At 38.0% G+C, this 12,730-nt stretch overlaps 1 protein-coding gene across 1 annotated transcript in view; it reads left to right on the forward strand.

Annotated features, from left to right (window-relative positions):
- Positions 1-12,730, forward strand: part of LOC127417779 (RUN and FYVE domain-containing protein 1-like) — a 53,196-nt gene that overhangs the window by 38,175 nt on the left and 2,291 nt on the right. Inside the window, exons 8-19 of the mRNA XM_051657998.1 lie at positions 922-1,045; positions 1,130-1,191; positions 1,988-2,123; positions 2,311-2,412; positions 4,183-4,299; positions 4,404-4,571; positions 4,664-4,761; positions 6,523-6,642; positions 6,776-6,905; positions 7,072-7,166; positions 7,255-7,303; positions 12,009-12,086. Of these exons, the coding sequence (XP_051513958.1) occupies positions 922-1,045; positions 1,130-1,191; positions 1,988-2,123; positions 2,311-2,412; positions 4,183-4,299; positions 4,404-4,571; positions 4,664-4,761; positions 6,523-6,642; positions 6,776-6,905; positions 7,072-7,166; positions 7,255-7,303; positions 12,009-12,086 (1,279 nt within the window). The remainder of the gene's footprint in view (positions 1-921; positions 1,046-1,129; positions 1,192-1,987; positions 2,124-2,310; positions 2,413-4,182; positions 4,300-4,403; positions 4,572-4,663; positions 4,762-6,522; positions 6,643-6,775; positions 6,906-7,071; positions 7,167-7,254; positions 7,304-12,008; positions 12,087-12,730) is intronic.

Consider the following 12,730-nt stretch of genomic DNA (forward strand, 5'->3'; position numbering starts at 1 on the left):
GTTTGTGTGGACCTGAGTAATGGAGGGATTTGGGACCATCCTGACAAATTTGGTGTCTCTAAGACTTTTGCTGCCAAGACACTATAGAAATACTATAGGGTTCCTGCAACATTGGTGCGTGGACCTCTTATTATTATTAATAATAATAATAATAATAAGACTAATTTACTTGGAAAGGAGGTGTGTTTACACTGTTTAGATTGACAATTACTTAATTTAAATATAGCCGCAAGTGGCAAATATTGAGGTCCAAGCAGGATTGGAAAAATGGTTAAATTTGGCCAATGTTGCCCAGTTTAAAAGAGCAGATCCTTTGAATGCTTTGGATACATTTGAATAGATTTGTTGGAACAGTTTGTAGGATTGTCTTAAGTTATAGTGTTCCCTAGCAATGTAAATGTAATACATTTGGTGTGTTTTGTTAGATTGTCATAATGCCTATGTGTCAGTTTTGTGAAGTTTGGACATTGCACTGTCAAGATATGGGTCAATTAGTCAGAGCACTAAATCAAAACCCAACCCTAATTTGATTTTATTTAATTATAACGCCCTCTACTATCATAAAAATATTGAATTTGGCATGCGTCCTTGGACTGTCCTGGTGACAATGTGTATCAATTTCCATGAAATTTGGACATTGCACTCACAAGATACAATAAATCAGTTATTATGGGCCACGGGCAAAACAATTGTCGGCTTGTATCTGCTTAACTAATTGACAAATAAAAAATCAGAAAACAACTATTTTACGATGAGGGTCTCTAGATGATGTATGCCAAATTTCATGCAAATTCGACAAACAGCCTAGGACGAGTTCAAAAACAGAATTTATGCAATATAATACAGATCCGAGCATTTGTAGTTTTGAAGTGCTGTTAAATTCCACATTTTCCAGAGTAAATTCCTCTTTTTCTGTCTCAGGGAGTTTTATGAGCCCGGATCTCTTATATTGGAGGAGGAGGGGGTTGTTATCGTAGGCATGCTGGTTGGCCTGAATGCGCTCGATGCCAATCTGTGTGTGAAAGGAGAGGATCTGGATTGTCAGGTGAAACATAGTCATCAAAATCATGCTAGATCAGATATCCATTTTGACAGGCTTTGTAAATGCCTTGTCCTCTTGTTTAAACAGGTGTGTGTTATTGACTTCTCATTATACTTGAAGGATCCACAGACAACTGAGACCACACAAGAGTGAGTGAACAATGATCAGTCCTGTTGACCACTGAAGAACTATTGTTTGTCATGTGCGATAATTTAGCAAAATTGGTAATTAAACTGCTAATAACCGATATGAGAAGAGAGGTATTCTATTAAAACCCAAAGCAAATATGTTTAATGATATATTTTTTTTAATTTATTTATTTATTTTTTTTGGATTTTTCCCCTTTTTCTCCCAATTTGGAATGCCCAATTCCCAATGCGCTCTAAGTCCTCGTGGTGGCGTAGTGATTCGCCTCAGTCAGGGTGGCGGAGGATGAATCCCAGTTGCCTCCGCGTCTGAGACAGTCAACCCGCGCATCTTATCACGTGGCTTGTTGAGCGCGTTGCCACGGAGACATAGCGCGTGTGGAGGCTTCATGCCATCCACCGCGGCAACCACGCTCAATTCACCATGCGCCCCACCGAGAACAAACCACATTATAGCGACCACGAGGAGGTTACCCCATGTGACTCTACCCTCCCTAGCAACCGGGCCAATTTGGTTGCTTAGGAGACCTGGCTGGAGTCACTCAGCACGCCCTGGGATTCGAACTAGTGAACTCCAGGGGTGGTAGCCAGCGTATTTTACCACTGAGCTACCCAGGCTCCCCTATGTTTAATGATTTTGATTAAAGATAAAAGTGTGTAATTTCTGCGCCACTGCTGTGTGACTAAATGAAATTACAAAAATAATCTGTCATCAAAACGGTGTCATTAACATTTCACCTGTCTTGCATTGGTTAGACAAACAGATAAACTGTCCTTTACTCCTCTTTACTACTAACAGTGATTCAAAAATGACAGCCATCCTTGACCAGAAGCACTATGTAGAAGAACTGAACCGACATCTAAGCTGCATGGTGAAGGATCTTCAGACCAAGATGGACTCGCTGGAGAAGACCAACTGCAAACTCACTGAGGAGGTCAAGATCTTCAAACTCTAGACTAAGAATACCTGTTGAATTAGTTTTGTTTTTTAGACTATATTGGTGTATTTAATTCTATAAAACAAATACTGTGTAATCTGTTAGATGTAATTCGTAAATGCTATGTATACAACATCAAGATGGGAAAATATAAAACATGATTTATTTGATGTCTTTTGTTTAGCTGACAGCAGCTTCAGACAGAATCGATGCTTTGCATGAAGAGCAGAAACAACTTAAGCAGGAAAATGCTAATATTCTCCAAACTAGTCAGAGGAAAGAGGAGGTGAGACTTCGCAAAACACACACTAATGCTGTTGTGCATGCTGATTCTTTCTTTTACTGTGCTCTTTCAAGCTAAATAGTTGTTAGTTGCACACTTTAATCAATAGGTTTATTTTTAATGTTAAATTAGTGATAGACCAATACATCGGCCAGGCCATTATCGGCTCACAACTGGCCATTTTGAGATTATCTGTATCCGCTGATAATTGTGCCTGATTGGCCGATTAACAAAAGTGATCATTCCAGAGTTATTTCTGTAGTATTTTTGTGAATTTTGAGTAAATATTGTGTAAAATTAAGCTTATGACTGAAAGTTGGCTAGTTAGATCCCTAGATTGTATTTGGTGATATAGTAAAGCAATATTACTGGTTCAATATAAGTTAAGCTCAATTAACAGAATTTGCAGCATTATGTTGATTACGACAAAAAATTATTTAGACTCATTCAAACTCCTTTATTTAAAATGCAAAAATTGCGGTTGCAATAAAGACCCCGGCACACTCTTCGCTCAGAACCAAAAAGAAGTTAGAAACAGCTGAGCAATGACATACTGTTTGAGAACATTCAGACACCAGATGCGCTGCTGTGGGAGGCATTTAGAGGAGTATTTAAATATGAGGACGCTCAATACTACATATAAAACCTTAAAGGGATAGTTCACCCAAAAATGAAAATTCTCATTATTTACTCACCCTCATGATATCCCAGGTGTGTATGACTTTCTTTCTTCACCAGAACACATTTGAAGAAAAATAGAAAAATATCTTAGCTCAGTACGTCCTTAAAAAGCAAGTGAATGGAGATTTCTCTTTTGAAGCTCTAAAAATCACAGAGAGTCAGCATAAACTTCATCCATTTGACACCAGCTTTTAAATTAATGTCTTCTAAAGCGACACGATCATTTTACCAAGGCTGTCTGTTGATTTTGGACCTGACACTTCCAAGCGGAATCACCACTTCTGTTAATCGTCCAATCATGCATAGTTATCGGCCAATGCAATAATCCTACAATGGCCAAATATGGACTAATTAATTGACCCATACTTTAAATATTAAACTGACAATACATTATAAAAGTACAAAATATAATGTTTAAAACTACAGCAATCTAAACAAACCATTTCAATATTTATTGTGTGAAATGTTTTTCAAAATTACGACTGTCAAACAGTAGCGTCATTTCCACCACACAAACATTTTTGCCCCTAATAAAGTTTTTTTCAAAAGTTAGTGTACTTGTTAAACAAGTAAATAGAAGTGTGAGTGAAGAGCATGCTTTAGATGAAATATGAGACGAGATGTTTGAAGAAACTAAAGAAAAATCATGTGAGCAGAATATTTTTATTGGACGTCATTTTCAGTCAAGCTGTAATTTTGCCAAATTTTGTAAAAAGTGTGAAAATATGATTTTATTGTGTGTATTTGGTATCTATTAAATGTTAGCTATAAAAGTAGTAGTCCATTTTGTTTTCAAAATGATGAAAATGTTATTTCCATCAGCATCATTCTCACTACAGAATTCTATTAAACACAGTATAGAAGTTGGCATGTGCTGGAAATGACACTGGTGGGAATTTTCAAGAATTTCAAAATAAATAAATAAAAATATTTTCTCCTGTGGTGCATTTACAGACACTGATGGGCATTGTTTTGTAGACAAATGAAAAAAAAAAAAAATCATACTTTATTTTCAAGAAGTCCACAGAGTAAAAAGTGCCCGAAGTTGAAGAAACATCCTTCTGTTCATTTTAAACCCTATCTATCTTTTAGGTGACTCTTCAAGACAGCCATGTGGAACTGGAAACATACCGGCAGACACGTCAGGGTTTGGATGAAATGTACAGTGTAGTTTGGAAGCAGTACAAGGAGGAGAAACGAATCCGGCAGGTAAAAATGAGCCATCTGCTTCACTCGGGATGAATACTTTTTTTATTTTGTGTCGATTTTGTATAGAACAAATCACAGAATCTAAGTGCCTTTTGGCCAATCAGGAGCTGCAAAAGGAGTTGGAGCTGCAGATAGGTCTGAAGCAAGAAATGGAGGTGGCCATGAAACTCCTGGAAAAGGACAGTTACGTGAAACAGGACACGCTGGGCGCACTACGACAACAACTGGACCAGGTCAAGAATCTCAACCTGCAGATGTTCAACAAAGCGCAGGTATTACATGAGGTTGTTTTTACAGTATGTTATTTGGAATATGTGTACTTGGAACCAATTGTAACATGTGTCTTTTTGTCTAAACCTATAAGGAGTCTGACCGAGTGGCCCAGAGGAAAGTGGAGGAGACGCTACAGGTTGAAAAGAAGATGATTCAGATGGAGGCAGCCATGAAAGAACTAGAGCAGAGGTGAGAGATCAGGATGCCAGGAATTTTTAAAGGATCAGGTCACTCAAACAATAAAATTGTTATTATTTACTCACTCTCATGTTGTTCCAAACCTGTACACGGTTGGTATTTTTATCATTGTATGAATTAGGCCTGTTGCGATTATTAAATAATCATCTGATTACGGTTATTTGATCAAATAACCACGATAATTGTGCACTTTAAATTCCAGTCACATTTTTTAATGCCCATTAAGAGTATGTTAAGAGAATATACTGTATAAATGCCACGAATGGCGCGTTTGTGTCATTCAGTTGAGCTCCGAGTGTCACTGAGCCGCACTGCAGACGTCAACCGGAGCAGCTCCTGTGCGGAAGAGTGCGTGAAATGCATCTCAAACGCTCTGATGCTCGCACTGTCAGCAGAGGTTCCCTCCAAACTCCCGCAAAAATATAAACAAACAAATATAAACTTTGATAGTGAACACAAAGCGCTCTGACTTCACTTTAAACAATCATGTAATGGCAAATATTCCTGGTCATAGTGGGTTTATACACGCAGTGTTAATGTCATGCTGTGACAGAAAAAGAGATGCGCTTCCTCTTTCTGTGGAGTGATAAAGTGATGAAACGAAATCTCAAAAGTTTTGCTTCATGAGAAATAAGGGCTTGTGAGTTTAATCAAAGAGTATGTGAAAGTGAAGAAATCAGGACTGAAATATTTTACTATTGCATAATATTAAAAAATATATTATAATAATATAATTTTTTTACCAAATATAAAAAAATTATATATATATATTTTTTTTGTGTTCTAAAAACAACAGTGTAAATATAAAATTGACCAAAAATGGAACCATAAAGTATTCAGAAATATTTTGAGATTTAAAGCATTATTTTAAGATTTTAAAGCCTTAAAAGGAAATCACATATCCCTATTTTGTACAAGTTATTCTTAAGGTGTGAAGCACACATGCACCTTAAGAAATATGACAATAAATCGTCAGTTATTTGTTTGACAAATAGTCATCAGCCAGATTTGATAATTGTGACAACCCTAGTAAGAATCGCACATTTCTTTTTAACAACAGTTCATACTGATCCGTGTAAAGCTCCAAACAGACCAGACAACACCATAAACTAACCATTAATGTGGTCCATTTGACTTGTGTTGTATTTGAATTACGTCAATATGTACATCTGTTTGTGTTTTTGTAACAGCTGAAGGGGGTGATCGTGGTCCCCATACAGTAACTAGTCAATAAACAAGGAAGAAATATAGACATTATTTTGAATTCATTGAGCGGAAAAACGAAAGCTGTTCTATGAAGTGTTTTAGAAAGTAACTTAAAAGTAATTGGTAATGTGATTACAATTTTAGAGTAGTAATTTAGTAATTTGTAGCGATTAACTTTTTTTTGAGTAATTTACCCAACACGGATTAATTTTTCAATATCATCCCGAAAAATAATTCAGGGGAACGCAAGAGGAAAAACAACTTAAATTTCATTCTGTTCCTCACACAAAGCTATTGGATGGCACAAAACAGTTTTACTTTGTGGCGCTTTACAGCTGTGGTCACTGAATTGTCATTGTATGAAAAAAATGCATTAGCTGTAATGAATATTTGAAAATTTGTGTTCATGGAAAATATCAACATATTGGTTTGGAACAACATGAGGGTGAGTAAATACAGACAGACTTTTCATTTTTGAGTGAACTGTTCCTTTAAATACATTTTTTTAATATATAAATTTTTTAAACAGGAGTGTTTTATTTCCAGGCTTCAGAATTCAGAGAATTTGCGCAAGAACACAGATGAAAGCCAAAATGAGCTGCGATCGGAAATGAAAGGGAAAGTGAACGCTCTGCAGAAGCGTCTGGCTGACCTGGACACGCTCAGGTATTATGAACCAGGCTTCCGTAAACATGCTAACTTTTCACTTTGCAGTTATAATTTCACTCCGCAAGATCCTTGATCCGTGCTGTTCATTGGGCTTGTGTGTTAATGTTGTTGCTGTTCTCTCTTTTGGCAGGGCAGGCCTGGAGTCAGAACTCAGCACGGAGAAAGAACAGCGGCAGAACCTGCAGAGAGAGCTGCAGAGAGAGCAGGACAACAGTGCTGAGCTGCGCACACAACTGCAACAGCTGCGAGGCTTGCAGACGGTCAGACATGCTGCCTTGCATGCTCCAATCATTTTAAAATATGCAATTTCTTGTAAATAAATTCATGCATAGGCATAGTTTATATTTGTCTCCAAAACTAATTTCAAGCGTTGAAGCATTTAGCATGCCACAGTGTTTCCTAAAGGTGGGAACTTTTCTTCTGCAGGAATTGCTTGAACTGCGACATGAGAAGAAACAGCTCCAGCAGCTGTGTGAGGAACAGGAAAAGGCTCTACAGGAGATGGGTCTTCATCTCAGCCAGTAAGAAAACTCTTTTGTCCATCGTACCTTCTTTCTGTAGTTCTAGAATAAATCATGATTTCACACACCAAGCCTCTAATGCTTTCAGGTCCAAACTCAAGATGGAGGACTTCAAAGAGGTCAACAAAGCATTGAAGGTAAGTGCTTCATATAAATTCACCTTTAATGTGATCATTTGTACAGCAAAGTGAAAGACCTTTCCATTTTATTTTAATTTCCTGCGCTACCATTCAGCGGCACTGACTGCAGCACCGCTACTGAATCAACAGTGCGTAACAGGGTGACAAGTATAGTCCGATTCCTGAAAGTATTACTTCAGAATCTGGAATTCATGTGAATTGTGTAAATCCGTTTAAAAAAATAAAAGGGAGGAGGGTGTTTATATTTCAGTGGGGGTTAATATCTAATCTACATCACAAGACATTCTCGATAAGCACTTTTTACACGAGTGTCATTCAGCCTTCCCTCAGATGACGCCACCGCTGGTTCTGTGTCATACACATACTTTGAGAAGCTACTGATTTTTGTCGTCAGGACTTCATTCAAGTAAGACTGGTATGTTGTAATTAATCAAGAGAAGTAAAATGAGTGGATATAAAACTGGTTTGAACTGTTGCACAGTTGTTGACAGGTTAAAAATCACTATTGTTAAGGGACATTTCCAGCATTTCTGACTTAATATTTGCAATGAAAACGAGAAATTTTACTTCATATATAAATCACTCTTTGTCGGTCTATCTAACTATTTGTATGTACAACCATAAAACCCTGGAGATACAGTCCAGACATTAGAAATGTTCAGTCTAGACAAGTTTGTTTAGATCAATGAATGAACTTGAGTTACAGACGTAATAAAAATGGACATTGGTTTTTGGGAGACCACTTTCTCTGAATTGAAATGTGCAATCCAGAAAAAATACTAGCCATACAATGTAGAAATGTAGTAATATTGTCCGACTCATGAGCCGGTTCGGCGCTGCAAAACATACAATGTGATTAATGTAGTCCGATTCTCAAACTAATGACTCTTATGAGCTGGTTCTTTTGAATGTACTGCATAAAACATACAACGTGATCAGTGTAGTTGATTTCTGGACAAATTACTCTCATGAACCGGTTGTTTTGAATCTGCTGCGCAAAACATACAATGTGATCCATGTAGTCTGATTCCCAAACAAATTACTCTTATGAGTCACTTCTTTTGAATCTACACTGCAAAAAACAGCGTGACCAGTGTAGTCCGATTCTTGAACAAATGGCTCTCATAAACCGGTTCTTTTGAATCTACTGCGCAAAACATACAACGTGATCAGTGTAGTCTGATTCCCGAACAAATTACTCTCATAAGCCAGTTCTTTTAAATCTAATGCTCAAAACATACATGATCAATGTGGTCTGATTCCTGAACAAATGACTCTTATGAGTCGGTTTTTTTGAATCCACAGCACAAAACTCACAGTGCAACTAGTATAGTCCGATTCTGAACAAATGACTCTTATAAGCCGGTTCTTTTGAATCTACTGCGTAAAACATACAACGTAATCAGTGTAGTCTGATTCCTGAACAAATGACTCTTATGAGCATTTTTTTATCCACAGCACAAAACTCCCAGCGCGACCAGTGTAGTTCGATTCCCGAACAAATTACTCTCATGAACTGGTTCTTTAACATATACAGCACAAAACAACTAACTGGAGTCCGATTCCTGAAAGAATAACTCTTATGAACAGGTTCTTTTGTATTTAAACTGCAAAACACAGCATGACCAGTCCGAACCCCGAAAGAATGACGCATATGAGCTGGTTCATTTGAATCTACAGCATGAAACATAAAACATAACCAGTGTAGCCCGATTCCCGAAAAAATGACACCTATGAGCCGGTGATTCTACACTGTTAAACGCAGCATGATGAATGTAGTCTGATTCCTGAAAGAATGACTCTTTATTATTATTATTATTATTATAATTTCTTACATTTGCGAGCAGCCGTATCACCCTGTAGCTCAAGACCCACTGAAGCTAAGCAGGGTTGAGCCTGTTCAGTACCTGGATAGGAGATCTCCTTAGGAAAACTAATGTTGCTGCTGGAACAGGGTTCCCACGTGTCCTGGAAAACCTGGAATTTTGCAATGCAGTTTTCCAGTCATGGAAAAGTCATGGAAAATGAGAGAAATACCTAAATGTCCTGGAAAATAATTTATCTGTCCTGGAAAATATTTATAATAAACCTGTTTGACTGTGTGGCTAACATGGTTTTTGTTACATGTACAAAAAACATGGTAACGATCGGAACTCGGGATAGGTGTCAAATACACAAATTAGTATAATTTTGTCGTTGCCGGTGGATGCGCATTGTGAAACAAAGTCAACAGTTGACTGTCATGAACGAAGCCCTGTACCGTACATTCTCTGCTCATCTGCTGTCATCTTTGCTTTGCTTCGATTAAATAGTTTAAGTATTGATGAAGTGAAAAACATGATTTTTTAATTCTGACATTGCTGTTGTGAACCTTAAACAACGGTCGACAGTCAGACTGCTGATTTTTTTTAAAAATGTGTTCACAACCTGAGGTGGCAGCGTGGTGATGCAGCCTTTTCACCTTTGTATGTTAATTAATTTGGTATAATAAATGAACAATGGGGCCTGGGTAGCTTAGCGAATATTGACGCTGACTACCATCCCTGGAGTCACGAGTTTGAATCCAAGGTGTGCTGAGTGACTCCAGCCAGGTCTCCTAAGCAACCAAATTGGCCCGGTTGCTAGGGAGGGTAGAGTCACATTGGGTAAACTCCTTGTGGTCACGATTAGTGGTTCTTGCTCTCAATGGGGCACGTAGTAAGTTGTGCGTGGATCACGGAGACTAGCATGAGCCTCCACATGCTGTGAGTCTCCGCGGTGTCATGCACAACAAGCCACGTGATAAGATGCGCGGACTGATTGTCTCAGAAGCGAAGGCCACCCAGATTGAGGCGAGTAACCGCACCGCCACGAGGACCTACTAAGTAGTGGGAATTGGGCATTCCAAATTGGGAGAAAATGGGATGATAAAAATAATAAATGAACAATCCGAGATTATACCACATGTAGGGCCCTATGATTTCCGCGATGTGGAATCAATCCAGTCATTAACATGGCATTATCTACAGTTCACATGTATAAAGTGCGGAATGTCTCTGAATTTTACATATTTGAGACAAAAAAGAATGTTTGAATGAACAAATAATCGAATTAAAAGTGCAATGTCAGTGTGATTTTTAAACAGCAAAAGGCTGCGATTTTATTAAATAACTATAATCTGCATGCATGTGCTGTGCGCTTTAAAATTAATGTGTGTAATGAATTCAGAAAAAATTACCATTCAGTTAGCATAATATACATCATAACCTCTTGTGTGTTTTTGCTTACATTACACCCCTTGGACAAATAAAATGTCCTGGAAAATTGTGCCTTGAAAAGAGTGGGAACCCTGTGGAAGAGGTGTTAATGAGGCCAGCAGGGGGTGCTCACCCTGTGGTCTGTGTGGGTCCTAACGCCCCAGTATAGTGACGGGGACACTATACTGTAAAAAGGCACCGTCCGGATGAGACGTTAAACTGAGGTCCTGAGTCTCTGTGGTCATCAAATTCCTCCATTGGACTTTATCAATCATGGCCTCCTAATAATCCCCATACATGAACTGGCTCGATCACTCTACTATCTCCTCTCCACCAACAGCTGGTGTGTGGTGAGCGTACTGGCGCACTATGGCTACTGTCACATCATCCAGGTGGATGCTGCACACTGGTGGTGGTTCAGGAGAGTTCCCTGTTTCCTGTGTAATGCACTTTGAGTGCAGTGTCAGAAAAGCGCTATATAAATGTAACATTCATAACGTTCATTTAGACATTTATATAGCGCTTTTCTAGGTAGTTAAAGCACTTTACATAGTATTGGGGGACTCTCCTCAACCACCAACAGTGTACAGCATCCAACAGGATGATGTGACTACAGCCTTAGTGCGCCAGAACACTGTTGGTGGAGAGGAGAGTTCAGTGATGGAGCCAATTTATACATATATGGGATTATTAGGAAGCCATGATGATAGTTGATGGATGGATAGTAGATGATGCAAATTTGGCAAGGACTCCGGGGTTAAACCCCAATTCTTTATGAGAAGTGCCCTGGGATTTTTAATGACCACAGAGAGTCAGGACATCTCATCCAAAATACAGAGCTTTTACAGTTTTGCATCCCCATCACTATATTGGGGCATTAGGACCCACACAGACCGCAGGATGAGCACCCCCTGCTGGCCTCACTAACACCTCTTCCAGCAGCAACCTTAGTTTTACCCCAGGAGGTCTCCCATTCCTGTACTGACCAGACTTAACACCGCTTAGCTTCAGTGGGCAACTAGGCAAGAGCTGGCAGAGTGATATGGCGCTTCCTACCAAATGAATGACTCTTCATCAGCCGCATCTTTTTAGTGAATAACTGAACCACAGGTCATTCATTTTGTACTAATAGCCAATTGTTATAGTTATTCAGGCATTGCTTTAGGCTACTGCTGCAGGTAATGCAGCCTTTCAAAAGTCTTGCCAGTAGTTAACACAGTAATGCCAGTATACATGAATGTAATAAAGGTTACAGCAAAAATAGTGAATAGCAGGTTGTGCTCTTTTACTTCTTAACAAGAGTGTCAAAACCTTGTCTTACAATATAGATTACATTAAAAATGTATTAAGATGCATAGTTAATTTCTAGCATTTACCTAGCTTGCCAATTCTGTCCAAACGTTTCTCAGTAATACAGTACTAAAATCAAGGTAATGGTAATTGATTTGTTCTTTTCTGTTTTTCAGGGTCATGCCTGGTTAAAAGACGATGAAGCCACAAAGTGCAAACAGTGCCAAAAAGAGTTCTCAATATCTCGGAGGAAAGTAAGTAACTAGGGGTGTGACAGTTCGCTCTGACGACGATTCGATTACAATTCTCTACCTAACGATTATGATGCATCACAATGCATCGTGAAATAGTCAGTAATCAGTTTTGGGTAACTAATTACTAACTACTAATTACATCTTCAGTGTAATTAGATTACTGTACTAAATACTGTCTTCAAAGTAATTGCATTACTTATTACTATTTACTTTCTAAAACCCTTATCACCCTCAACCAGATGAAAAATACAAGGATAGACATGAAACTGTTCTTTTAATTCTTTCAAATAAATCATATAAAATCAAATAAATTATTCATGAACTGGCCAAAGAATTTAAGAGGGCAGCGTTAAATTACAAAACATATATTTTAACATTAGATGTAAAACATTTATTTCAAATTCACTATTGTTTTATATAGAATTGTTCTTTAGTCTATACAGTATTTAACGCAATTACATCACAAGTAACTGTAATTAAATTACTGAAAAATTAAGAGTAATCCCTTATTTGAAAAAGTAATTTACAGTAATTCATTACTTAGTAATGCATTACACCCAACACTGCCAGTAATTACAGATGAAATGTCATGTGCAGGCAGATACGATCCAGGTTTTAATCGAGCAGGGTCAAAGAATGAAAAA

Source organism: Myxocyprinus asiaticus, chromosome 27 (genome assembly GCF_019703515.2).
Source record: "Myxocyprinus asiaticus isolate MX2 ecotype Aquarium Trade chromosome 27, UBuf_Myxa_2, whole genome shotgun sequence".
In the NCBI taxonomy this organism is placed as follows: Eukaryota; Metazoa; Chordata; class Actinopteri; order Cypriniformes; family Catostomidae; genus Myxocyprinus; species Myxocyprinus asiaticus.